Source organism: Carettochelys insculpta, chromosome 4 (genome assembly GCF_033958435.1).
Source record: "Carettochelys insculpta isolate YL-2023 chromosome 4, ASM3395843v1, whole genome shotgun sequence".
In the NCBI taxonomy this organism is placed as follows: Eukaryota; Metazoa; Chordata; order Testudines; family Carettochelyidae; genus Carettochelys; species Carettochelys insculpta.
The window spans coordinates 122,007,136-122,034,823 of NC_134140.1; the positions used below are offsets into that span (position 1 = coordinate 122,007,136).

At 43.3% G+C, this 27,688-nt stretch overlaps 1 protein-coding gene across 5 annotated transcripts in view; it reads right to left on the reverse strand.

The window, feature by feature from the left end:
- AFF1 (ALF transcription elongation factor 1) overlaps positions 1 to 27,688 on the reverse strand; it is a 173,585-nt gene that overhangs the window by 34,929 nt on the left and 110,968 nt on the right. For 4 of the 5 annotated variants that reach the window (XM_074993661.1, XM_074993659.1, XM_074993662.1 and 1 more), the window contains 6 exons: positions 10,370 to 10,414; positions 9,860 to 9,946; positions 9,066 to 9,102; positions 8,562 to 8,613; positions 1,002 to 1,056; positions 577 to 614 (listed from right to left, as the gene is read on the reverse strand). In XM_074993661.1, coding sequence (XP_074849762.1) covers positions 577 to 614; positions 1,002 to 1,056; positions 8,562 to 8,613; positions 9,066 to 9,102; positions 9,860 to 9,946; positions 10,370 to 10,414 — 314 coding nt within the window. The remainder of the gene's footprint in view (positions 1 to 576; positions 615 to 1,001; positions 1,057 to 8,561; positions 8,614 to 9,065; positions 9,103 to 9,859; positions 9,947 to 10,369; positions 10,415 to 27,688) is intronic. The other variant, XM_074993660.1, reaches the window with a different exon arrangement.

Genomic DNA, 27,688 nt, shown 5'->3' on the forward strand with positions numbered 1-27,688 from the left:
CTCTTAATAAACTTAATGCAACTGTTTCCATAGCTTGAGCTTGAGTCACATTTACCGTACATGGCATACATGCATATACCTGTATATGTACACTTGTCTCAAAGCACACAAAAGGACAATATATTCTTATTACTTTACTTTGACCAGTTACCTTAATACCACTCTATATCAACCAGATTTATTAATTCAAATGTTTCAAATATTTCTTGACTTCAGTGGAAACTACAAACGAGAATTGTGAGCATATAGAAATGAACCTCAAAGCACCAGCTAAACCTGTCTCCACAATGCAACTGAACTTCCAGAATAACCTAGTCAGTCAGTCAGTCAGTACTATTTTTGGTTGCCTTTGAACTTGCTCACTCATTCACCTATGCAAACTACTACGTGCCAGGTCCTGAGCTGGGGCATATGCACACAGATATTTGTTTAAGCTCCATGAAGTTACTCTACACCAACTGAAGAGCTGCAAAAATCAAAATAACCTCCATTCTCCCCCATTCACTTCCGTATACAAAATATCAGGCAAATTTTTCTTCCTGTTGGTATAGTTAGTAGCCTTAGAAGAAACATTACCTTGGAGGAGTAGATGAGGAAGGTTGCTTTTCAGAGTCCTAAGCATTTAAAAAAACACACACACACACACAAAAGAAGAAAGTTGGGAGGACGTTAGGTTAAAGAGCTTAAGAACAACAGTACAGATCACATTGATTTAATAGATGTTCACTGTGTGTAGTACAGTAAAAGTCTGGTTATGAAGCACCCAGATAATTAGCACATTCGGTTAACTGGCTTGCTGAGGGACTGGCTGCCTAGGGGCTGGCAGAGCAGGCCAGCTGACCAGCTGGAGGCCGGTGCAGGGGGGTGGCATAGGAGAGCAGGGCTGTCTGTCAGCCCCAGCTCAAATAACCAGCATATTTTCTTATCCGGCACCCGCCAGTTCCCCAGGGACGCCACATAATAAAGCATGTACTGTATAACATAAAATGTCTAAAACTGACCTGATCATCATCACTGTCTTCACTATCGCTGAGCTGGAGGTCATCTTGTAGCATTCTGAAAGACAGAAAAAAGAAAAGTGACCAATATAGATTGGTATGCTTTAAAAGGCAGGCTGCTATACAAAACTTGGTCTATCTGAAGCCAGACATCTAGTTCTGATACTAAACTTCGGAAACACCTTTGGGATTTTGTTTCAGGATTTAGAACATTCTAATATTAAATACCATTATCATCCGATCAGAATATAATAATACATTACTCAGCTCGTACATCTTACAGATTTCAAAGTATTCACAAAAAAGGGCAGTAGCTCTATACCCATTTCACAGATGAAGTAACGGAGCCATGGGTGAGAAGAGACCAGCAAGCCACTGACAGAGCTAGGCATAAAACTCAGATTTCCTGAGTTCCAGTCAAGTGCTCTATCCAGTAGGCCACAATGCCTCCCGATAGTGTGGTAAAGTGTTTTGTAGGCACTAGAAGCAACACATGGCCATTGACTTTGTTTTTCCTGGATTGTGATTACTTCCATTATCGTATGTTTACTTTTTCCATCTGAAGGGTCCAAATTAAGAACGTCGAAACAAGTGTCAAGTTCAAGCTGAATTGCCCAATATTCTTCCTCCTCCCAGTAACAGAATGTTATGCTCCTGTACATTGGACTAGGAAACATAACACTGTGATTACATCAATACCCCCAGCTCGTTAAGGTGTATGAGAACTCACAGCAAATTTCTCTGGGACCCCCCAGGAGGTCCTCCAGCAAACCAGGAAACCAGGAAATTACAAACTTGACACTCCTGATATGCCTCAGGAAAGTTTTAAAAAACTCTTGGTAGGCCTTCATTTTTACTACTCCAACTACAATGTGGTCTTGGCCCTTGATAACGTCTTTCCTGCTACATAAATACAAATAACACATTTATAACAAAAGGGGGCAAACATGTCCAACTTCAAAGAAAATCATTTGCAGGTCACTTAAAAGCAGTGTTGTTTTTTGTGCTGGTACTTGCCGGTACTGAGTACCGGCGACTCAGCAGCTGCAGCCATGAGATTGGCTTGGGGATGGGGGAGAAAGGAGAGGTGCCACCTGAGTATCAGCTTTTTTTTTTAATTATAAAAAAGGCAATGCTTAAAACTTTGAGATTAAGATACTGTGAGCACGCTCCAATAGAAGCTTAAATAAACTTAGCAATTTCTTCCTTTCAGATATCTTCCACCCACACTTAGACAAATAAACAAGAAGTAACCTTACATTTATAAACTCCCTTCACACCAAAAGCACACAGCCACCACAGATGCTTCATAAACAACTGACATGTGACCCAACTGCAGCTGTTTCACAACAGCATAGCCTCATAGGACAGGAACCATTGGTCTCAAACCCAGATGAAGCTGTGGGAGAAACTGTTTTGTCAGTCCTATAAGATCTGTTTTACCAGGGAAGCAGCAATTTTGGCAGTCATGTAGAACAGTAAAGCAGCATCCCTCTCAGGTTTTCCGAGCACCAAATTTAATTAGCAAAATTCTAAAGGAAATGAGACAAGCTATAAACAAACACTGCTGCCACGGGGAATTATGCTTTCGAAATGAACGGGAAACGGACTCAAGTGATTATTTTGAAAGGCTTATTTGTGTTGTTTGCTCTGCTTTGACAGATTTATTTAAAAAGAGTGCTAACAAATCACCCTTTCAGCATAGAGCACACCTTCAGTAACACACATGTAAGTGCAGCTAGTTTTCAGCAGTCAAGATGTATGACTAAGAAAAGGACCTTCAAAAGCATTTTTGCACTATCACAGGCCAAGCCACTCGCCTTTCTAGGACATCTTACACCCAAGTCAAGCAAGGTAGCTGCGTACCAGTAAAGCTACTGTATTAAAGATAAAACTTCCTGTAATCCCATGTCCAACTACTATCATAGAAGTTAAACTGGAGTTCTTGGGTCGCTGAACACAGCTGTAGTCATTGAATTCAACCCCTTTTTAAAGTCTTTGCAGTACTAATGAAATCTGGCTTTTCAGCATCAATGAACAACATATACTACTCTGTCAAAGGCTTACGTCAGTAGAGCTTCAAGCCCCAGAGGATACCTTTCCGATACATACAGGGAGTTAATAATAGGGTTCTCTGAAGTATTGTTTTAACTTCCTGATTTCATAAAACAAACATTTTTACGTAGAACCCTCTTAAGAAGAAAGAATTGGCAAAGTCTGTTACACAACTCTACAACAGGACAACTCCAGATATGTACAACTAAAAGCCCAGTTTGCAGCACCTTAGAAACCTTATTTTCAGAATGTCCAGAGCTCCCATGCTCTGAAATCCAGCCCCTTTAAGGTGCCTCAAAGTTGGATACTCATATTAAGAGCACCCAGATTACTAGCCTCCTTTGAAAAATGCTGTTAAACTCCTAAAGGAAGGCAGCCAACAGAATTACATATTGCAAGTCAGGAATGTCTTCATCTGAATTATTGCTACCACCTTTCATTATTAAAGCAAAGTATTTTAAAGAGACAACTTGATACTACTTCCATTGTTTATTTATTTCTTGCATTTTACTGAGTTTGGACAATTTCACTTTCTTGTGCAGTTTTACATTAAGGTTTTCAAGTTTTGGTAAAGTTTGTAGCACCTTGGAAACTAACAGATTTATTAGATTTGTTTATTATAAGCTTTTGTGGACAAAATTTCATCAGATGGCACGAAGAGGAAATAAAAAGGCAGGTAGACATGTAAGAAAATTACTGCAAAAATGAACTGGGGGAGCAGTCAGGGTGATTAGGACCATTCAGTGTAACTGATGGGGAGATGTGAATGTTAATCAAGGGGAAGTTCCTTCTGAGTACTCTGAGGAAGAGGGTCTAACCCATGGAAGCTCAGCACTGTTTATTATTTGTTTTTCTTGTAAGCCCAAAACGTGTCTGGTCCTACCACCTGATGCTGGGACCCCTTTTAGATCTGGTATTTTTCCACTCAAAGTCTGAACCGAATTCAAAAGAATTCCCAGCTTGACAAAGGTGGAACACCAAACAATGGGTGAGGGGATGGGGGCAAATGCCAGAATGCTTCCCGCCCACTTACCTCCCAAGACGCCTGATGGAAACCTCAACAGAGGAGAGGATTGGGCACTCCTTAGCTTGTGTAAAAAGCTGATTAGGACTTCTAGAGAAAGAATTTGCATGTAACAAGATTCTTAGTGTATTAGACTTAACTGGCGAGTTTTGTTTATTTTGGCTTAGTAACCTATTTGATCTCAGAAAAACAAGGAGACTTTAAAGACTAATAGTTTTATTAACAATTTAATCACTTTTAATAATTTTATTACTTTGATCTGTTTTTGCTTGAAATCACTTAAAGCTTAACTTTTTATACTCAATAAAGAACATTTTTGTTTATTATCAGGCCCAAAATAAAATACTGTCACCTTGGAGGGTGAGCCACAACTGCACATGTGTATAAAACTTTTATACAGAGTAAGATGGAGTTATTTGGGGTTTTGGTTCCTTTTGAGGGTTGTGCCCCTGGATGCATTCAAGGTTGTAGAGTTTAGCCCTCCCAGAGCTGAGCTGGTTCAGCATCTGTGTTGCACTGCTGTGGATGGAGGTGGGGTGTCTGTTACTCCAAGCCTGTGCTTTGGCTGGGGGAGAGGGACACCAAAGCTTCTGGCCCAGCAGGACACGGTGATGGGGCACCCCAGAGGGCAAGGAGGCAGGCTCAGTGGCATGATCAGCACACCGGGTGACAGCCCTAAGGGGTCTTAACCTTTGACCAAATGACTTCAAGTTTACAGGTGTTTAAATCTTCATTTCTATTCAAATCCTCCGTCTTTCTGAAGTGATAGCCAACCAGAATGGCTCTTTTTTGGGGGGGAGAGAGAAGGGAAGGAAGGGCAATCCAGCCAACCGTCTTTTGGGAATTAGATGGAGTTCACCTATTCCATAACCTTGGAAGAATTAGCCATTGTAAGGTGATAACTATCACCTTGAATGTTTCATACCCCATTGCCAATTTCAAACCACAAGTTTCAGGCTGCTCAGATGTTTAAAAAAAAGCCCTATTAGGATCTTTAAAGTCTGGGTTATAGATGCATTTCCTTCCAAGGCAACAGGACAACGTGGGAGAGAGAGCACCAAGACTATCTCTGTTCTTTCAGGAAGTCCTCTTTAATTTTGCATTATTTTTAGAAGTGCCTTCCCCTTAAGCTATTACTAAATGAAACTGATTCGCTCAACAATAATGCTTCAAATGAGTCATACTTGCAAAGAGATAAAAGATAGCCTGTTTCCTACACAACATTTCAGCAAATTGTTAAACAGCCTAGTTAAAGAACAACTCAGACTAACAATTTTAAGATGTTAATTAGCTCAGGAGCAGCCATATTTTTAGGTGTTGTCACATTCTACTCTATAGTCTGCAGAAACTGCACCACATGTACATGTATTTTTTCAGAAAGCTTATTGCAAAGCTTTCTTAGGGAAGCAGTTCTAAAACCGACGTTGCATGCCAAACAGGAAGAGCTCCATTGAATGCACAAGCTCATCTCTCTCCATAGGCCTGGTTAGACACACGTTAACAAGAAAGAACTGGGCATCTCTTCTTCTAAAAAGAAAAGGCTACTTCTATTCCAACGCAGCCAGGTGCTAACTTAAGGACCTTATTCAAGAAAGAAAGCCATCTGGGAATCCTTGTACATTCTGTATAGCTGAATGCTTAATTTGGACACACAGATGCATAGGGATTTCAACCTTTAATTAACCAGCACAAATGTTGTTTGTTTTCAGTCAACTACACTTCCTAACAGGAGCTACTGTAGGTGGCTGAATTTTCAGACAGACAGTCGTGTATTTTGAAGAGCAAAGGAAGAAAGTGCCATTTTACCAACGAACACAAAAAATTAGAGATGCATCAGTTCAAGGATGCTGCTTAATTAAGTCCTGGGCAAATCATGGTTTATGCCATTATATATGCAAATCTAAGTCACTTCACTTTCACACTGACTGGGACTATGCATTTTGGTTGATTACACTTGGATTGGATATATCGACAGCTAAGCAAAAACTAATTCTAATGCCCTTAGTACGACAGTACCCACTGCTCTGCTGGAGTGTGCCTGCTGGTTTTTGTCTTGGAATAAGGAATGCTTTCCAACCCACGGCTGTCATGTATTAAAAACAACACACCCGCAGGCAGCATGACACCTCCCCAGTTTGTGGGGAGGTGGAAGGGGGAAGGCCGTGAGGCTGCAAGATGTTTACAGCACCGTGTGTGTCTGATGTGCCATGAAATGGCTGCTGCAGTTCTGCAGGACTCAACTGCAGGGGGTTGCGGGTGGAGCGCAAGGAGTGCCTGGGGGAGTCTGCAGCGCTGGACGCTGAAGGGGGAAGTGTGGGGTTTAGCTGACCAGTGAGAGGGGGGTGGCCAGAATGTGTTGGCAGTGAGGGAATGCAGGGAAAACAGGGGGGTGGAGCAGTCACTGTGCTGCTCATTCTGTAGTGCCAGCAGCGTGTGGCACTCCATGGTGTTTAAGGGCCACTCTGTGGCTTTGTTCAGGTGCTCAACATTCTCCTCCCACTCCCTTCCCTCATTGTCCCTCCACTCCTTCAATTATTTTCAGCAGCAGCCTGGAGCATGATCTCATAATTAACACTTGATGCCAGTGCCAGTCGTCCTGCCAGTGCCCTGGGCTGTATCTCTTGAGGGAAGAGGCAGGGCAGAGCAGGGGTGGAGCCTGGGCAGAAGGAGCATTGTATAAAGACTTCCCCCGTGGAGCAGAGAGGAGTTGCAGTGGGGAGGGGAGGTCATGTGGCCAGTGCCCTCCCTGAATCCTTCCTCAACTGTCGCCCCATCAGGGGACTTCACTGGGGTAGGGATGTTACTGTAGTCTGGGCAGATGTGTCATGGGGAGAACCAATAGTGCAGGAGAGCCCTATCATCACCATCATCCTCACATTTTCCACAGGCTGTGGTAATCCTGCACAATATTCCCCTGCTGAGGGTTCCCCTCCCTTGTCCCCATCACTTACAGCACAGAGGGGGTTGGAATGTTATACCCAGGAAAAACATTCTGTGGACTAGAAAATCTCTGTGATTCAAACAAAAACTGTAAAATTACTGGTCTGGGGACACACACACACACACACAGAGAGAGAGAGAGAGAGAGAGAGAGCGCGTAAATAAGTAGCCAAGAAACAGAAAGAACCCCAAATACTGTTCATATTCAGCTGGCTAACAGACTGTTACAAACACAGAATTTTCAACGTATGGCTTAGGCACAAACTCATACTTAATTTTCAGAAACAGAAATAAAGGCTCCCTGCTTATCTGAACAATTAAAAGAACGATTCACCTTTAAAAGAAATGGGAGACCAACTATAAAATCATTCAGGAAACTTTTCTTTTGGATAACTGAAGAGAATAATCCAAGAGACCAATATCCTCTTTATCATGATAGCAATATGAGGTCTTTTAATCATTTTAATCTATAGTTTTCCCAAAATCCAACAGTACACTAAGTGCTATAAAATATCTGAGTTTGAAATGGTGAGGAGTAAGTGCTTGACTAATAAACCAGACTTGTAAGTACAGTAAACCCATGATTTTACAAACCCCAATTTAGCAGACTTTGGGAACAACATTCCCTCCTACTCCCCCGCCCCACGGTTCCCGAAGTCTGCTGGGGCGTGTAAAATCATTCCCTCACCAAAAAATAACAAACAAACAAAAACCCGAAAAAACAAAAAACAAAAAAAACACTAAGGGACTTGCCGCTGCTGCACTGTTGAGGAGTCACCACCTCTTCCACCGCAGCTGCCCACATTCCTCCCACCGGGGTGGGGCATGTACATGGGCAGACTGGCACTTGTGTACGTGCCCCACTCCAGGCCATGCAGTGTCCCCTCTAGCCACATGCAGCGGGGTGCCTCTAACCATGCGGTAGGGTCCAGTGTCTCCTCCAGCGGTGGAGGCTCTGGTGAGTGGCAGGTATTTTTACTTTACTTTTTTTTTGGGCGGGGGTAGGAAAGGGGCTGGGGGAGCCTGGAGGGGGTGGGTGGGCAGTAGCGTTTGCATTTAATGGACTTTTGGGAATAGCAGACACCCCTCCCCCAATTAGTCTGTTAAACCGAGGGTTTACTGCCTTTCTATCTAAAAGAATGAATGGTACTGGGTACTTCACTTGCCTTCATAGACATTCAACTACATACATGAAAAGAAACGAAAGTAAATTTGCATTTAGGACAAGAACTTTACGTACTATTTGTAGTTCAAATTGTATGAGGTGTAGCTTGATATAATGCAGTGATAGAGAGAGGGAAAAATGCTCACAGCTTATTAGTAGTAATACTGGAAAAACCCAATTCATTAAGGGCTTGAGCTAATGCCTCCTGAAGTCTAATGAAGTCTTTCCATTGATTTGAACTGTGTGTTGGCTAAGGCCTGAGTTTTTTGAAAGAGGACTGCTAAAACTCCAATCTCCACAAAAATCCAGTAAGCCACGGTTTAAAATAGGCAATAGTTCATAACCACCATATCACCAAGAAGCGAATCTGGTTACTTACGATGTTCCTTGCTCTGAATCAGGCAATATTTTTGAAGGTGCATCATACTGCTCTGTAGAACCAAAGAAACACAGTTGGTGTGATTCTCATATGTGCCGTATTTTATTGTCCTTACTTTTTATTTGGGTCTTTAAATAACTTGATCTCTGGGTCAGGAATTTTCACAGACATGTGATGCTGATTCAGAGTATCACTCTGGCTATTGACCACTCACAACAGAGTTTTCTAATATTTTATACATTTATACCTATATAGTAAATATATAATAAAGATCAAGGCTCCAATGCAACAAAGTTCTTGAGCATATGCTTAAATTTGATTATGTGCTTCAGTTCATCCCTACGCAGCAAAGCTCTGAGACTTGTCTTAAATCACTGAAATCCTTTTGAAAATCTCTCCCTATGTAAAACAAACACAAACACATATACTCCTACTCCCTCCCTGTACTCATGCTCTCTTCTATAACATAGAATCTAATTTGGATTTTTTCCCCCATTTACTTACTCTGGTTCTGTATCACAGATCCAACATGGTGGGATTCCTAGAAAGAATAAAACCTAAAATTAAAATGCTTATGGAAAGTTGAGAGAGACTAGGTGGGTGAGGTAACATCTTTCACAAGAACAGCTTTTAAGCTTGCTCACACCTCTTTTTCAGTTCTCTCAGAGAACTAGATCTAATCTAATTATAATAGGTCTTTGTTTGCAGGTAGTGTGCATTTTGGTCTCTTAAAAAACAAAACAGCAGAAATGTAGCACTTTAAAGACTAACAAAATGATTATTCAGTGATGAGCTTTCGAGAGACAGACCCACTTCATTGGATCAACTGCATTTCCAGTACAGACTGACCGCTACACGTACAGAGGTCCAAAAAAAATTGCAATAAAAACTTGACAAATCATGTACGTAGGACTGAAGGAGGGGAATGTTAAGTGTCTTACCTGAGATAATTACGGAGTATCAAAGGAAGGGCAGCAGGCCTTATAATGCTTGAGGTAATTGTTGTCTTTGCTCATACCAAGTGTTAATGTGTGAAATTTGAATATGAACTCCAATTCACAAATCTCCCCATGCAATATGCTTTTAACCCAATAGAACCCTCACTGAAGAAACTTCACAACCATAAAGAATGCTTCTGCTGACTTACCTACCATTTTCCATTGACCTCGTTGCATCTACGCTGTGGGTAGGTGGATTTTTCAGACCACCAAACATCACAGGTGTGTCAACCTATGTTTTAAGCATACACCAGGCCTTACAAGCATGTGGGGGAGGAGAGGAGGTTATTGGTTTTTTACCTTAATTGGAAAAGGGAATTTTGAAGGCTCAGTTGTGCTAGGCGTATGGATAGCTGTTAAGGGAGGCGGCCATGAGTGGGTCATTTCCTAGAAAAGAATTTTTGAAAGAAAAAAAGAGAGACATTAAATGTTTTTATACTACTGATGCAGAGGTGAAATTCTACCTCTTAATATATGGAAAAGTCCCTGACAGGCCGGCATGTAGCTATGTTATTTAGAAAGGACTTCCTGTGAAATTTATATTCTGGCCATTGCAAACACTTACTCATGAGAGCAGTCCCACCGAAGTTGATGGAAAGTTAACTATATGTCTAAGAATATGTCTACACAGCAGTTATTTCAGAACAATGGCTGCTAGTTTGAAGACACGATGAAACAATCTTGGTAACTGCTTTATGGACTAAAGCAACAGAAGCACATTAACAATTTCTCCCAATGTTGCCTTTTAATGAAAGTAAAAGATCAGAGGAAAAGACTCATTACACAAGTATTTATGAGAGTTGCACTCACCTTCAAGATTTCTTCAACGCAATGGACTTCATTGGGGAAGGTCTGCTAAAATACAAAATAGATAATGTTAACCTTTCCTTAATTCACATGAACACTTGGTCTGAAGTCAAAGGCGAGCAAAGGCATTTACTCATCAGATACTATAAAGTTTGTGGAAGCTAGTAAATAAAATATTGATTAAACAATAGAGGCTATTAATACGAGGAGTGCTCTTACAAAACTGAGGCTTTCAGATCCTTGCTGAAGAGAATGAGGGTCAGGGTTGGGAAAAGAAAGGTCAGGCTCCTGTCCATAAAGAGCAATATCTGTTGGATGGTTGGGAGCAGCATTATCACAGCTATGAAGAAACTCAGTTTAGCACTCCTAGACAGAGAACTGCCATGAATTGCTGTGGGAGATAAGGAGAGGAGAAGGAAACATCCTAACATGGGCTCCTTTAACCCCCCTGTAGTTAGAACAACATTTGTTGCTAATGTTCCTGTGTTGAGTTCTGAGTGTTAGTTTTGCAATAGCTATCTACAATGAGGAAAACCAAGTTCAGTCATCAGATGCTCTCTGTTTGACCAATAGGCTGTCCCTCTTTCACCAGCTTCATGACCTGCTTTGTTACTGTTATCAAATCAAGGGCACCCAGATCTGTCAGAAAATTGCCAGAAGCAACACCAGACTGAGAAGCAGAGACAGGACTGGATTAATGCAAAGACAGGTCAATGCCTAAAGCCCCAGCTCCTTAAGTCATGTGATTACATTAGGTTCTGAGTTTTCCTTTAAAGACAGCTTCTAGCTCCTCTAGTTGTGATGAAAAGCTTGACAATACTACATAAGCGTAACTTTGCCAGAGACATCTGCCTGAGTCTGCAGCTAGTTATACTGACCTCACTTCTGGTGTTGACAGAGCTATGTCAATGGGAGAACTTTTCCCATTGATATAACCCCCTGCTTCTCACAAAGGCAGATTAACTATGCTGATGGGAGAAGTTACCCCACTGGGAGTGTAGTGTCTTCACTGAAGCATTACAGAGGTGCCGTTGCCCTGGGTGCAAATTTTAAGTGCAGACCTGCCCTGAATGGACATAGCTGGGGGCAGAGGGGAAGAAGACGACAATGTTTTATACCTCTCAGGCACACAAATGTAAGGTACTGTACATAACAACTCTGTCATCTCATGTACAATGGTTACGGTCTACAGCACACAGAGATGCTCAGAGGCAAAAACTGAATAGGTCACACCAAGAATAGCAAAGACTGTCTGAAAAACGTCAACTCACAGAACAGAATACTGCTTCCAAGTATCCACCAAGCATCTAGCCCAAGAGAACAAGCCTGCCTTATATATGTGTACATATCTCCTTTACTAATTAGTAGCAAAAGGCATCTTTTGTATATACTGCCTCCCACCTGATGAGCATCATAAATAAAGAAATATGTGAGTAAGTTCCGTTTGTCAAGCAGCTACGACATCTGCAACTTGAGCAGTTCCACAACCCGGCCCACACACAGCGGCTGGCAGATGAGTCCCTACAGCCCTGTGTAGGTGTCCGTCACCTTACCCAAATCCAGCCCCAAATCTACCTTCTTACTCCCCCCATTGTACCCCTTCTCTTAAGGGATGTAGCCTTGGGGGGCTACCAGGGGGCCTGGAGTGACATGGTGTAGCAGCAGGGGTCAGGCGCCCCTCTCTCTCACTGCAGCACTGGGAGCTGCAGGGAAGTAGAGCAATGCAGCAGCCTCTGCTCTGCCACCAGCCCAGTTGCTCCGCTTTATGAGGAGGCAGGAAGTGGTGCCCCCCACCAGCCCTAGCATGGGTTGGCTTGAGAGATGGAACACAGTAGGCTCCCACTGCCATGGTCTGTGCAGGCTGGCCTGACCCCTGCTGCCAGCCCCAGCCTGACCAGGGCCCTGCAGGGTAACCTAAACACAGGGGACCATCCTCTCCATAAGATAGTTGGGGAAGACGCCACAAGATCCCCAAAGTGCAGGGCCCAGGGGAGCGATGCTGAACTGTCCTATGGATAAGACAGCTCTGCACACATTGTTCCTGGGCCACAGGGACATGCTGGCAGAGACACAGAGCTAACAGCCAGAAGCCAATCTAAACCACTGCATTACTGGTGGGGGTGCCAGGACTCACCAAGGGAGGTTTTAAGTTGCCTTGGGGTGGCAGGTGGACAGAAGGGTGGAGATGAGGGCTTGGGCCAGTAGATGTGGGGCGGGGGAAGAGAGGGGAGAATGTATGGAGACCTCCCCTGAGAGGGGAGTGCCTGCTGGCCCACTAGGAGTATCTGACGGCTGGAACTGGCCCTATGGCAAATCAAAGACCCTGGTTTACACCTCTTGATTAACTCAGGGCAGACCACTGCAGGGCTGAGAGAGAGAGAGAGAGAGAGAGAGAGAGAGAGAAAGAGAGAGAGTGTACTGCTGCTGGCAGCAGAGGCCAGTCCAGGCCCCACACTCATTAGCGACAGTGGGAGTGCAGGAAGCAGAGTGCCCTGACCCCACCCTCTCTGCTTCCCCTGTCAGCATCAGGCTCCCCAGTCATCCCTTGGTATACATCATTCGGGGTAGGGTTTGGAGGAAGGGATGCAATGCAGCATGGAGAGGGTGGAGCAGGGGCCAGGTTTAGTTTAAGGGGTAGAGTGGAAGTGGGGCAGCATAGGGATAGGAAGAAAGAGGCCCTGAGGTATAAGAGAGGGGGAGGTGTCCCGGGGCCCAGCAGGAGGACAGCCGTATTGGTTCAGCTTTTTATACAGTAACTCCTTACAGTGAAATCATCAGGAGGATTCAGTATGATTCCACAGCTGAGTACAGCACAGTACTCACATGCTAAGAGGAGCTACCTTTCCCATATGGCCTGGCATAATAAACAACGTACGGCTGAAACACCCCTAGCTCTGAAACAAATCATGTCAGTACTGGGCAGTGACAGCACAGCACTAGGTTTCCTACTATCCTATAAAGGGATTTCACTTGTATTGTGTACGATATTTTACATTTGACTGTACAGCCATCACCACAATCTACTTTTACTCTGATGTTAACAGATAAAGTCAAATACAAAACAGCTTCAGTAATGAGGAACTACACGCCTCCACATGAGAATCTCCCATCCACACCCACCTACCCCCTACCACCATGTTCATTAAGAGAAAGTTAAACCTGTGCTCTTGAGAAAATTTTAGGTGAATACGTGTTGCATGTTGAACTGTGATAGAAGGGAAAAAAACCTGAGGAACACGCCACCACCAATCAAAAGGGCAAATGGCAAGAAGAACTGTTGCCAGTAAATGGACTGGCACCATCTGCATCAGACCCACATCAAAATGTTTACTCTACAGGATTCAGTCAGGATTCAGTTCGTAGCTTTACAAATATTATTAATTTGTGAAACTGGAAATTGACATTTATTCACAGTTCAATAAAAAAAGTAACAAGTTTATTTTTAGGAACAAAATTCTGCCCTGGTCCAATGCGCTAGCATATGGATTTCTATACTACTCTCATGCTGATCCTCTGTGGCATGTAAGGGGTCAGCCAGCTGCATGACTGTGGAAATATCTTAACACTGCCCACCCAACACTACACTACACTTCTGAACTAGTCACCCACAATTAGTCTAGACAGGGTCTGAACAGAAGATGATTTTGTGGGCCCAAGAACATCAATGGATCTGCACTTATAAGAAGCAGAGACCCTGGTATCCTGCACAGCCAGTACAGAGGGGCCAGAAATGCTATTTCAGCCCAGATGCACTGGAGAGCAAGGGCAGGGGCTTGTTTGGCTGCCCTCCTTCCTGATCATGGGTTGGAGATGGGGAATGTGCATGCAAGCGTGTTTGATTTTTCAGGTTGCGCTCCTGCACCCTTGACTGTGACATCCAAATACCCACCTTAACCTTTTCGCACCCCACCCACACAGAACGTGAATTTTGGGACTTTATTCAGGTGGAGTGAATATTACTCAGAATGAAAAAGGTAAATCTCTGCTTTGTTTCTACATGTTTCCTAACATTAAACTCACATCAGCACCCAGAAACAAGCCCTTTCTTTACCAGTTCTGTAAAGAGATAGGAGATGGGGGAAAAGGGAAAAAATTATGTCCAAAGAAGAGTTAAAAACCTCAAAGTTAAATAAAATAACTCAGACATAAAGCAGCTCTACTGAACAACTGAGGGTTCAGAACATTAAATGTGTTGTTTTCCATCCCTGTTTGCAATTTTGCAGCCTTTAGAGAGAACACTAATGTACTCTCTGAGGAAAAGTAGATTTCAACACTATGCATATTTTCTGTCTGACACTGCCATTCGTGTACACTCCAGCTAGGATTTCTTCATGACACATTCATACTAAATTTCAATTAGGGAATGGTGCAGACTCCTCTGGGAACCTTATTATCCCCCCTACCTTTCCAACACACCTTCTTACACGCACAAAACCACAGACAGGGTGCCTACTGGTGAAGTACATTTAACAGCATCCAGAAAGGCAATGTGTATGATGCTGGCAGAGTAGGTGCCAGCTCATACCGAGAAGAAAGAGATCCCCAGAGTTATTCTTGGCATGGCAGCCCTTAGAGACTTAAGAAACTGGCACATTCCTACCTCTCTGCTAACATTTGGAATAATAGATTGTGACTCACTTGTACATATATTTTACTTGTTTTAACTTCTCAATAACTCTCATTTCCTTTGCTTGGACAATAAACCTTTAGTTAGTCAGCTACAGAATTAACTACTTGCATTGCCTTTGGTATAAGATCTAGAGCAGTGTTTCCTAAACTTATTGAGACAACAGACGACCAAACAATAATACTTTTATGAGGAATACCAATGAAAATTTTCTTCAAATAAAAAAGATTGTGAGACCAAAAAACCCTCAAACAAACTGCAATATTTATGGCAAATACGAAATGAAATAATTTAATCAGGTATCATAGCAATGAAGTACCACTGTATCTGATTTTAATAACAGAAAATATATGGTTTATTTCACATCATTGCTAGTTGTTACACTGCTGTATAGATAGAAGAAAGAAGGTTAGAACAGAGGGGAGGCTAGCGCAATGTTAGTCAACCTTGCTGTGTTGCCAGATTACTACTGCTCTTAAAGATGTAGAAAGTGTTATGTTTCAGTATTTTCCATTACTGTTATCATCATAAAATGGTTATTTATTGTAGAACTTTGGATTATTTTTCCAAACACTTGCGAGTTGCTCACAGACCACCAGTGTTCTGCAGAACATAGCTTAAAAACATTGATCTAGAGTACCAACAGATCTGGGGTGAGTAACTGGTGTTTTGATACTGGAAGCAACTTAAGTATGATGTGATCTTTGGTGTAAGTGACCATTGATCACTAAGCCCAACTTATTTGGGTGGCAAGATAGTTTGGAGTTATAAGGGGACTGTTTGTGAGGCCACTGTAAGACTGGTATAGTAATCCAGGAATTCACATTCGGTACTAATTTGTTGATACCTAATTATGAAACACACCACTAGTTTGGGTGTTCACCCAGTTTTCTGACAGTCTGCCCTGAGGTAGATGGTCCCAGCTGTGAGCCACTCCAGATAGTGACAGTACACATTCTCCATGAAGCAGAGGGGGAAGGAAAGGGTACACAGAGTCATGTCATAATGTGTAGCTATGAAAGTGGTATATTCAGTTACAATAATTAGTATACTATTATACAGACTAATAGTTCTCAGACTTCATGGGGACATAAGCTAACCTACGGGGTAGGGACAATAAAAATATTATTGCATCACTGTCCAGGTATATTATGGGCATTTTGCTTCCCCCTAAAATATAATGTGTTCACTAGTGGCAGAATATGAATGCTGAACTACATGGATGAATGAATGCTCCTGTCCAGCAGTTCCTTTATTAAATTCTCTTTAATTAAGGAATTAAGTTCCTGAGGGTAGCCGTGGGTACTTTTAGGCAAGTGTTTCTCTCTTCACTAAACAGACATAACAAATAGCTCTGCCTATTAAAAGCCAAACAAAATAATGCTACTGATGAGCTTAATCCAATGTACTGAAGCACATGAGTAATCTATCTCATTGAAGTTAATCATACTGCACACACACTTAAAAATTAAGGAGAAGCTTAAATACTTTGCTGCATTAGAAACAATATTCAGAATTTTACAGGATCAAGCCCAATATAAACACTTCCCAGTAGGGAGAGTTAAAAAACCATGATGGACAAACAGGGAAAAAGAAGATGAATGTTTAGTTGTATTCCTCTAAAACAGACTTCACCAATATGGGCAGGTATACGTGTCTGGTGAAGGAGGGAGCTCCTAATTTATGACAGTATGTTAACAGAAACTCTGCACAGACCTGGGGTACATCTACACTACAGGGAAGGTCGATCCTGCCATGGTCACATCTTCCGGTGTCTGATTTAAAGTGCCTAGTGTGGAATTTACGGGGTGCCCCAGTCAACTGCGGTACTCCTACCCACTGTTAGGAGTACGGAAAGTCATTCCTGTCAACCTTCCTTAGGGGAGACAGTGTGGAAACCCAAATTAAGGTATGTCAACTCTACCTATGTAACTAAAGTAGCTGAAATTGCGTACCTTAACTTAACCTTCCCTGTAGTGTAGACCTGCCCCTACTTAACAGAGGATAGTAACTCTGTGAAGGACACGCAAGTTTACGGTTCAGTCAAATTCCCTTAGTGACTGAATACATATTCCTTAATGACCTCAGAGGTGGCTGATGTCTCACATCCTGCACAAACGACTGTGCTGGCATTCTGAAAGGGGTGAAGGTGGAGACCAGAAGAAGAATGATCAAGGCACTGGCAGTCAGCTACAGCACTGTGCTAGCTGGGGCATACGTGATGACTGTAGCTGATCAAAAGGTTATCTAGCACCCAGTAAGAGTTCAGTAACTGACGCAGGGAGTAATGAGGAGGAAGATACAGCTTCTGCTCACTTGGCATGGGGAGACCCTTTTTGGCTCACTTATTACAGCTAGAAAGGCCTGGCAACAGGCATAGCATTGTTGCTTTGGAGGCTACCGGGGAGGGAGAGACTTAACAGCATGACAGTCTCTGATGTTGTTCAGCAAATGGAAGAAGTCCCATTCTCACACACTCATTCAGCATTCCAAAAGTGCGGAGCATTCCGAGTCTACTTGTTGAATTGTAACAAAATACAACAAAAATTGCCCATTCTTGGGACTCTCAAATTGGGTCCCTGAATCTCCATGTAGGGCCTTAACCAAAGTGGCTTGAGTTTTAGGTGTTACGGCATTATCCACACAAACCCCTCCAGTGTATGCAATATTCTACAAACATACTCCAAAACTCTATGATTAAACTATTGTGGACTGTACTATACCACTGCCATAGAATACTGTTGGTTTTTTAATTCTTTCCATTGCAGTAGGTTTAGGCATAAAACAGGAAAAAAGAAAACAACATATTCATTAGAAGGAGACATGAAATATAAATTTTAGAAAGATTAAACATATATTGTGAGTCTTCAGGAAGAAAAAGTATTACAACACTCAATATGCAATTAAACTAATAAAATGACACAAGTTCTGAAGGTGCAACGGCTAATAGATCCTTGGTGCGAAATGATGAAACATTAATTAAAACCATGATTTCTAACAGTAATGTTTTTCATAGTTGAAAGATCTCTCATTATTTAATCACTAACAGAACAGCTGGGAAGCTTCTATATTTTTATGAGCTAGGACACAGGATGCACCATGCTCTCCTCCATTCTCATATACACCTTTTAAAAAGGACATTTACTACAATGAATTAAAAAGACTCAAATGCTTCACATGCACTAAGAGGTCTTACCCTGACCCTTCAGTCTTTCAAATTGATTCTTTGCAAAGTGTGCAATATACACTAATCTAATGCAATGGCTGTCAACAACATTGTCCTCAAGACAAAACTGACCATACATTACTTCACAAATCACAGGATGTCACTTGTAAAACAAATGAGCACATTTAAAGTCAGTAGCAGTAACAGCACAGGGACAGTGCAGACGTAATGAAAGGAGATGTGGATGCAGATATTAATGAAAGTGAACTGCCTTTCAGTGAAGCATTAAGGTGTTTCGGACCTGTCTGTTCATTCCTCTATCACTGCTTTCCTCCCCACCGCTCATCCTCCTGCCTGTACGGTCGCACTGTATTAAAATTTCCTCTGCGATATTCCTGTAGAATCACAGAATCATAGAAGAGTAGGACTGGAAGGGACCTCGAGAGGCCATCAAGTCCAGCCCCCTGCCCTCATGGCAGGACCAAGCACTTTCTAGACCATCCCTGAAAGCCACCTATCTAACCTCTTCTTAAATATCTCCAGTGATGGAGATTCTACCACCTCCCTCGGCAATTCGTTCCAGTGTTTGATCACCCTGACAGTTAGGAACTTTTTCCTAATGTCCAACCTGAACCTCCCCTGCTGCAATTTAAGTCCATTGCCTCTTGTTCTATCCTCAGAGGCAAGGAAGAACAATTTCCCTCCCTCTGCCTTATGACACCCTTTTAGATACCTGAAAACTGCTATCATGTCACCCCTCAATCTTCTCTTTTCCAAACTAAATAAGCCCAATTCTTTCAGCCTTTCTTCATAGGTCATGTTCTCTAGACCTTTGATCACTCTCTTTGCTCTCCTCTGGACCCTCTCCAATTTCTCCACATCCTTCCTGAACTGCGGTGCCCAGAACTGGACACAATACTCCAGCTGAGGCCTAACCAGCGCAGAGTAGAGCAAGAGGATGACTTCTCGTGTTTTGTTCACAACACACCTGTTAATGCATCCTAGAATCATGTTTGCTTTTTTTGCAACAGCATCACACTGTTGACTCATATTTAGCTTGTGGTCCACTATAACCCCTAGATCCCTTTCTGCTGTACTCATTCCTAGGCAGTCCTTTCCCATTCTGTATGTGTGACACTGATTGTTCCTTCCTAAGTGGGGCACTTTGCATTTGTCCTTATTAAACTTCATCCTGTTTACCTCAGCCCATTTCTCCAGTTTATCCAGATCCTTTTGAATTATGACCCTATCCTCCAAAGAAGTTGCAACCCCTCCCAGCTTGGTATCATCTGCAAACTTAATAAGTGAACTTTCTATGTCAATATCTAAATTGTTAATGAAGATATTGAACAGAACCGGTCCTAAACCAGACCCCTGCGGAACCCCACTAGTTATACTTTTCCAGCAGGATTGAAAACCATTAATAACTACTCTCTGGGTACGGTTATCCAGCCAGTTGTTCACCCACCTTATAGTAGCCCCATCTAAGTTGTATTTGAGTAGTTCATTGATAAGTATATTATGTGAGACTGTGTCAAATGCTTTACTGAAGTCTAAGTATATCACACCCACTGCTTCTCCCTTACCCACAAGGTTCATTATTCTGTCAAAGAAAGCTATTAGATTGGTTTGACATGATCTGTTTTTAACAAAACCATGCTGGCTGTTCCCTATCACCTTACCACCTTCCAATTGCTTGCAGATGATTTCTTTAATTACCTGCTCCATTATCTTTCCTGTACATGAGAGACAGCCAGTTTCTCTTTATTGATTGCGCAGGGTATTGGTTTGAGTCCCTGCACTTTGTATTTTTTTATACGAATTGGATATTTAACCAAATCTGCTAACATTTTTCTATCAAAAGGGTATGCGTATTCATACAGGTCTATATAAGCTGTGTGTGTGTGTGTACATGTTCTAAAAATGCATCACTGTAAGAACACTACGTCTGTGTCTAGACTGGACCCCAACTTCGAAGGGGGCATGGTAATTAGGGTGTTGGGAGATTACTAATGAAGTGCTGAGGTGCATATGCAGCACTTCATTAGGCTAAATCTCCAAAGTTGCTGCAAGGAAATGCTGGCATGCTTGTAGCCATGGGTACTTCGAAGTGCCCACGCTACTTCAAAGTCCTTTACTCCTCGCAAGCTGGCACTTTGAAGTTTTACACTTCAAAGCTGCCACCAGGGACATTTAGCCTAATGAAGTGCTGCATATGCACATCAGCACTTCATTAGTAATTTCCCAACACCCTAATTACCATGCCCCCCCCTTCAAAGTTGGGGGCTAGTCTAGACACAGCCTAAGAGTAAGAACTGCCCTGAATTTCACTTCCCATGGATTTTTAGCGTAATCAGAACATACTGAAAAGTTCAAAGAATGCAAGAAGCCAGTAGAGACTGAGCCTTCAACCTGTGTTCTACCTCAGGGGTGAGCAAACTTTTTATATCAGGCCCCACTTTTCATCCCTGCAATTAGCAGGGCTCCCCAACCTGCCTAATGTAATCCAAATTAATAGAAAATGTGGTTATGTTCATATGGAAATAAAATAACAAAAAACTTTTGGCCTGTGTAAGAAAACAGTGAATCCTCGAAATGCACGATTTCGGGTTGTGCTTAAGTCGCATTAACGTGAGTTAAGCACAACTCAAAATCCCACTTCCTTCAGCCCTGGCTCAACCCTCCACCCCTGGCCTGCGTGGCCCAGGCCCAACCCCCCATGTCCCAGTACAACACTCCCTCCGCCCCCACAGCCCTGGTTCAACCCGACCCCCACCCCAGTTCAAACACATAAACCCCCACTCATGGCTCTGGCTCAATCACCCCGGGCCTCAGTCCAAACTCTCCACCCCAACCCACCACCTGAGCACGGCTCAGGCTCACCACCCCCGCATGTAGCTCTGGCTCAACCTTCTCTGCTCCAGTTCAAACCACCTGTGCGCAGCTCCAGCTCAACTCCACCCAACCACCCCTCTGCAGCCCTGACCATCCCCCGGCTTAACCCCCCTGCCCTCTTCCCGTGACCCCAACCCACTGTCAGGCTTAACCCTCCCCAACTGCCCCCCACAGGACTTACCTTTCTGCTGCTTCTCTGACTGCAGAATTTGTATTCCACCAGGGAAAAAGCTGCCACCCCCCAACTTACGCGAAATTCAAGTTATGCGAGGGTATGTGGGAACACACCCCCCACATAACATGAGGGACTACTGTACGTAGAATGTAAAAACTTTATTAATTGGTATATAAACTTGAATACAGAAACATTAAAACAGTAACATATTTCAACATTTTTAATCAGATAGATGAGCCTGAGACCCAGCAGCCGATCACGCTGAGTCCCTCTTATGAAATTTCATGCCCCCCAAGGGGGCCCATCCCCCACCTTGCACACCCCTCTTCTACCCTAATGGCTGTGTTGTTAATTTTGATTGGTTACTTGTTAAGACTTTTGTCGCTAAAAAAGACATCAGGCAATCTCTACACACTGAAAAGCTGTGCTATTTAAAAAATAAATCAAATTATTTGGAGGGGGGGTGGCATAGCTCAGTGGTTTGAGCATTGGCCTGATAAACCCAGGGTTGTGAGCGCCATTCCTGAGGGGTCCATTTAGCAACCTAGGGCAAATAGATTTAAAAAGAAAAAAAAGGGATGGTGCTTGGTCCTGCCAAGAGAGCAGGGGACTGGACTTGATGACCTTCTAAGGTCCCTTCCAGTTCTATGAGATGTGTATCTTCATATATTCTATTTTAATCTCAGCTGTGTTCTGCAGAACTGATTGGTTCTTGTTTAAAAAAAACCCCACAAATAAAAACATTAACTGCTCTGACTCTTGCCACTTCAAGGTTATGAATCCCAACTGTTATCTCAACAGAACTGTGCTTACAAGCACGACCTGATGGAAAACCATAAAACAAGGGAAAGTTAAGATCAGGGCTGTTATAGTGTCCTCACTTCATCTGTATGGCCTAGTTACTACACGAGAGGCCTCAGAGCAGTGGGAGATCTTGCATTCTATAGGAGTTGTATTACCCATACAAGACAAGCAGAGGACAGCACAGCAGCTATCCTCAACTACCATCTGTTACTCACATTTTGGGAGAATTAAACTTTTTCCTCTTAACATTACTAGAATTTATTTTTTCTGTATTTTCTTAAACAAGACTGCAAGTGAATCCAGCAAATACACGGGTGAAACACGATACACATCAGACACTCTTCTTACTGGATGCAATAATATTCTGAAATGCAAAGAAAAGGGATGTGGACCCTACAGCCCACAGCTGAGTGCACTGGTGCTGGTAATCCAGCCAGGTTCAGCACCCTTCCACCCCTCATGTGGGTGAAGAGTCAGCACCGACTCCCCATTGCAGGGGTAGGGGGGAACCCCAGGCCTCATGGTCCACATCTGGCTTTGCCTCATAGGGGGAGTAAGCAGCTTTGCCTGATGCCATTCTCTCCCTTCCCCTTCACCCGCACCAGCTGGAGGAATGGCAACACAAGGAATCTCTGTCCCTGTACACACTTTGGTTATATTCAGACAAAATAGCAACTCCACAGCTAGTCACTGCACTCGAAATAGCATTCCAGTTCCGCTATCGTTCCTCCTGAGCCAATTATTTTGACCTTTGGTGCCGTTTGAATGGCACCGAATGCGAAATAAGTTAACTCAAAATAATTTATGCCATTTGTGTAAATTATTTTGCATTAGGAAGACAGTCTAGATGTACCTTTTCAGGCTCCACCCCCATCACTCCCATTGACCACAAGAATGGTCAGTGAGAGCCATCTGTGCCCCCTCCCCACGCTGCGCCAAATAGGTGCCCAAGCCCCCGCCCCCTCCAGCTCTCTCCCTACCAACCAGACATCATCCCCCAATCTCCAGATCACTCCTGCAGTCTCCAATCAAAGTCCAACCCCCGCCACTCCTCTCCTGAACCCTACACCTCCCTCCCAGCCCCCACACCCCCAGTTTGCTCTTACACCCTAGCTCACATCCAGACCCTGCACCTCTACCCTGCTCCCACACTCTACTCCTTGTCCAGATCCTGGATCCCCAGCCTGCTCCCTCACCCTACCCCCTGCCAAGACCCCACATACCCAGCCCACCTTAGCACCCTAACTCCTGCCTAGACCTCACACCCCAACCCCAGCCTTGCTCCCACACCCTACTTACCACCCAGACCCATACCCGACCCCTGCTTCTGTACCCTCCATCCCAGACCCTGCATCCTGAGCCTGCCTCTCCATCCTACCCTGTGCTCAGACCCTGCATCTCCAGTCCACTCCTGCACCCGACCTCACACCCAGCCCACTCCTGTACACTGAGCCTCTCATTTTTGGCGCCACCCCAGATCCTTGAGGTGCCCCACAAAATCTCCTAGCCTTAAATCCCCAGAAGGGTTGATCCAGCCCTGGGGGAAGGCCTGAGCCTTGGTGGCCAACCCCTGCTTCCCAGCACATGGCTGGTCTACAGTGGGAACCCCTGAATCTCAAGTTGCATGATGGAGAGAGGAACTTCTATGGTGATGCACAACAGTACTAAGAACCTGAATAGATGCTTTCTAAAAGGTTAAAAAAAATTCTGTTTTATGAAATAAAATACCTGTGAATATTTTATTTGTAGAATATCTGTGGTCCAGGCAGAGCTAAAATATAGCTCACGGTCACCCTCTCTACAGGTTTAGGTTTTGAACGCTGTAGAATTAAAAAAAACAAGCAAACATTATGCTTCTCTTATGGATGCTACATGTAAAAGCAAGTAGAAAGGTTATGTGAATTTAGTTTTGGTAACAATGATTTATGTAAATGTGTACACAAAGTACACACTGCCCTATTGGCAGGCTGTTAACATGGCTGGCCTTTGTGGGCACATTTGAAAGAGGCTTATCAATGTTACTGCAGATGTTAATTTAACACATCTACTTTTTCATCCAATCTTTCTCTCTCAAAATGGAGCTTTTGGTACACTGGACATTTATTATTTTGTCAAAAGTTCATGATAAAAAAATCTTCTAGGTCTTCTCTTCAAGGATTTGTTTTATGCGCAGAACATTTTCCTGTAACAATTCATGAATCAGCATCAGTCTAATGCTAAGGGATTTTCCTCTTATTAATCTGAATGTGAAGATTTGCTGCCAAGTAAAAGTATAAAGCAAGACTAAGATAGTGAAATCTAACTATCATGTCTCTAGGTTCACAGTGGTTCTGCTTGACGTATTCTTACTCAATCTTACATGTAACTATTTACTGAATCCTAAGAGGAGTCACATAAATGCAGCTTCATTTCAACAGCTCACCAGAGTCCTTTCCAATCAATCAAAAAAGCAAAGGGGAAGGAAGTAAAAGAGTTAGGAGGAACACTGATGTCGAATTCTATAGGGAATAGAAGGCTCAGACTCTGCTTTCAGCTATCTTCTGTGTGCTTTAGTCCTACTGATCATGTGAACTTGCATGAAAATCCAGAGGACCCCTGGGAAGTCTTTGCCAAATACCAGAAACCATGGGTATTGACAATATAGGGACACTCAGAAACGTTCAGTAGAATCAACTAACAGAGTGAAGTTAATGTGCACAAATGGAAGTATATTTAAACCCTTGTTTGGATGCCTTTATTCAGGACTATAGTCATTTTAGATAACTGTAAGTCCTCTAAAAAGGATTAAGTTATAGCAAACTAGAATTTTAATGCGGAACGAGGATACCCACAAAGAGGTTTGATGCATTTTCAGTTTTGCACATTGACTTGCACTTTTAGTTGGTTTGCCTTATCTTCCTTGAGTGTCCCCACACAAACCCCAAGAAAGAAGCAGCCCTCCTAAAGAGCATGCATACCCTACAGTTAGTCCAGCCTCCTACTTGGGTGTTGTCACTAGTCTAGCTACTCTCTACAAACCACTGAGTAAACAGAGTGGTGCATTAAATCCAGGCTAGCTGGCATGGCTGGGTGCATAGGTCTAAGCCCAGCTTTAGCCAGACTGGTAATGAACCCACTTTGTCTTCCAATACCTCTCCACAAATCCTCCCAGGCTGTATTTTCTTCTCCTCTCCCTACTCCCTCTTCTTGCCATGGCCATGCTGCTCCTCCTGTATTTCTAGCTAAGCCATGGGTTCACCACATGGTCCAAATGACAAAAAAAGGACTCAAAACAAAAGCAGATGATGTCTCAAATGTGCTCTGCAAGCAGTGCAGGGGAAACTGACTACCCACAAGCTTGACCAGACATAAAACCACACTATTGTTTCCTGCCACAGGTTTCACCAGCACCTCCCACTTCTGATACAGCACAAGAAACTAATCCGGGCCGTACTCTATTTAAAAGTAGGACACCATTAACCATTTTGGATAAACTTCACTTCAACTAGCTGAGACAGCCAGCCTGTTCTGGAAAGCCTGTATGTTACCCTCCCCTAAACCAGGAGTTCTGGTTTACTTCTGCTGAAGTTTATGACAAAGATTTCTATGACCTCAGTGGTGCAGGATCAGACACTCACTGGGGCCACATCCTAGGAGCGCAAGCTTTGAAGCCAGCTGGCACCTCTTCACAGTGCTTCAGGGTTGTGAAATCCACACCACAGTGAAAGGTACAGTACAACCCTGGGGCACCTTGAACAGTTTGGTTAACCCAAGTTCAGACTGTGCAGCTTCAGTCCTCAGCACACACCCAAGCCATGCATCCACCTGCACTTCTGCACAGTCCTGACAGTGTCTTGCAGAGATTTTAAAATTACCATTTGAAAAACAATAGCATTTTTAATGCTTACACTTGTCCAAAATATTCTTATGCTATCCAACACACTGCAGTATCGCGAGGACTTGGGAGCAAATTAATTTACTCTAAATGAATATGCATTATTAAATTAAAATCTAGTCACATTTTTAAAATGCATTAACTGAAGTTTCAAATATGATGTCTGCTCTTTACCATCCCCATAAATTTGTAGTTTTATAGTAATATTTTCCTATGCTTACAATGCCACGCACTAACCTGTTGTGTGAAGGGTTCCCCACCAGCTGCCAGAGAACTGACTACACCAGGGAAAGAAACAGTAACAGACTAAAAACAAAGTTCTGTCAAATGCACAAAATAAGCAAACTGGAAGAAAAAACATATTTCTCGCTGTAGTTTCTTTCAGTTACAGAAATTTCCTGTTTCTTTGTAACAATACTGGATTTAAAAAAGTTCAAAACCAAGGGATTTTTAAATCATGAAATAGTACGTGATCCAAAGCAAGCTTATGTCAACTGGACTCTTTCCATTGACTTTTATAGACTTTGGATCAGGACTCAAAGGAATCATGCTCAAAGCTTGAAAAGGCTTACCAATGTGCTTTACTTTAGGGAATCGAACATTCCCTTTGACATGGCTCCATGGGGACGACTCAGGCTTTAAGTTAAGACTTTACTTCTTAATTCTACCTCTTCAACGATGTGATTTTTTGCATTAACCCCAAATACACGCTTCTTCTAGGCTATACGTCCACTAGCCTGGAAGATCGACCCACTCAGGGTCAATCTTTCAGGATTCGATTTCATGTGTCTGGTAGGGACGTGTGAAATTGACCTCTGAGGGGTCACAGTCGACCCCCCGTACTCCTTGCATAATTCTCTTATCGACCTTCTTCAGTAAGGACAGCCAGGTAAGCTGAGTGCAGATATGTCTATTCTAGCTACGCATCTGCCATAGCTAGAAATGCCTATCTGCAGCCGACAGACTTGGCCTAGGGTAGACGTAGCAAGAGAGGTTAGTCTGTATTCTAACAAAACCAAACAGCAGTCAGCTAGCACTTTAACAAAACGATTTACTGGGTGATGAGCTTTTGTGGGACGGACCTGCTTCCTCAGATCAATCACATTTCCAGTCCAGATGCAATTATATAGCACAGAAGTCCAAAAAGAATTACAAAAAAACCCCTGACAAATCATAGAGAGAACTGAAGGAGGGGGGTGAGTAACATCCCCCAACCCTCACTGCTGTTCCATGAAAAACTCACAGGCGTGCCACAGCAGCATAGCAACTAGCAACAACATGAGGCGCACGTATACCTTCTCTGTTATTAAAACCAGATAGAGAAGTTACTCACCGTAGTAACGGTGGTTCTTCGAGATGTGTCCCCGTGGGTGCTCCACAATAGGTGACGGCTTGGCCGGCGCCGCAGATCGGATCTTCCAAGCAGTTTCTGCCGGACCGCGCATGCGCCGGCGCGCGCCGCTCCCTGGCGCGCTCCTGGCCATGTGCGCGATCCGGTCCCCGCCAGTTCCTCGACCAACCGCCTCGGGTGCCCCTGCAAAACACTAACAGAGATCCAAAGAGGGGAGGATGGGCGGGAAGTGGAGCACCCACGGGGACACATCTCGAAGAACCACTGTTACTACGGTGAGTAACTTCTCTTTCTTCTTCGAGTGTCCCCGTGGGTGCTCCACAATAGGTGACTACCCAGCAGTAACCCAAGATAGGAGGTGGGTAATCGGATTATGTGCAGCTTGTCCCCGAGAGGACCGCTGCAGAGAGACGGGTATCCTCTTGGAATA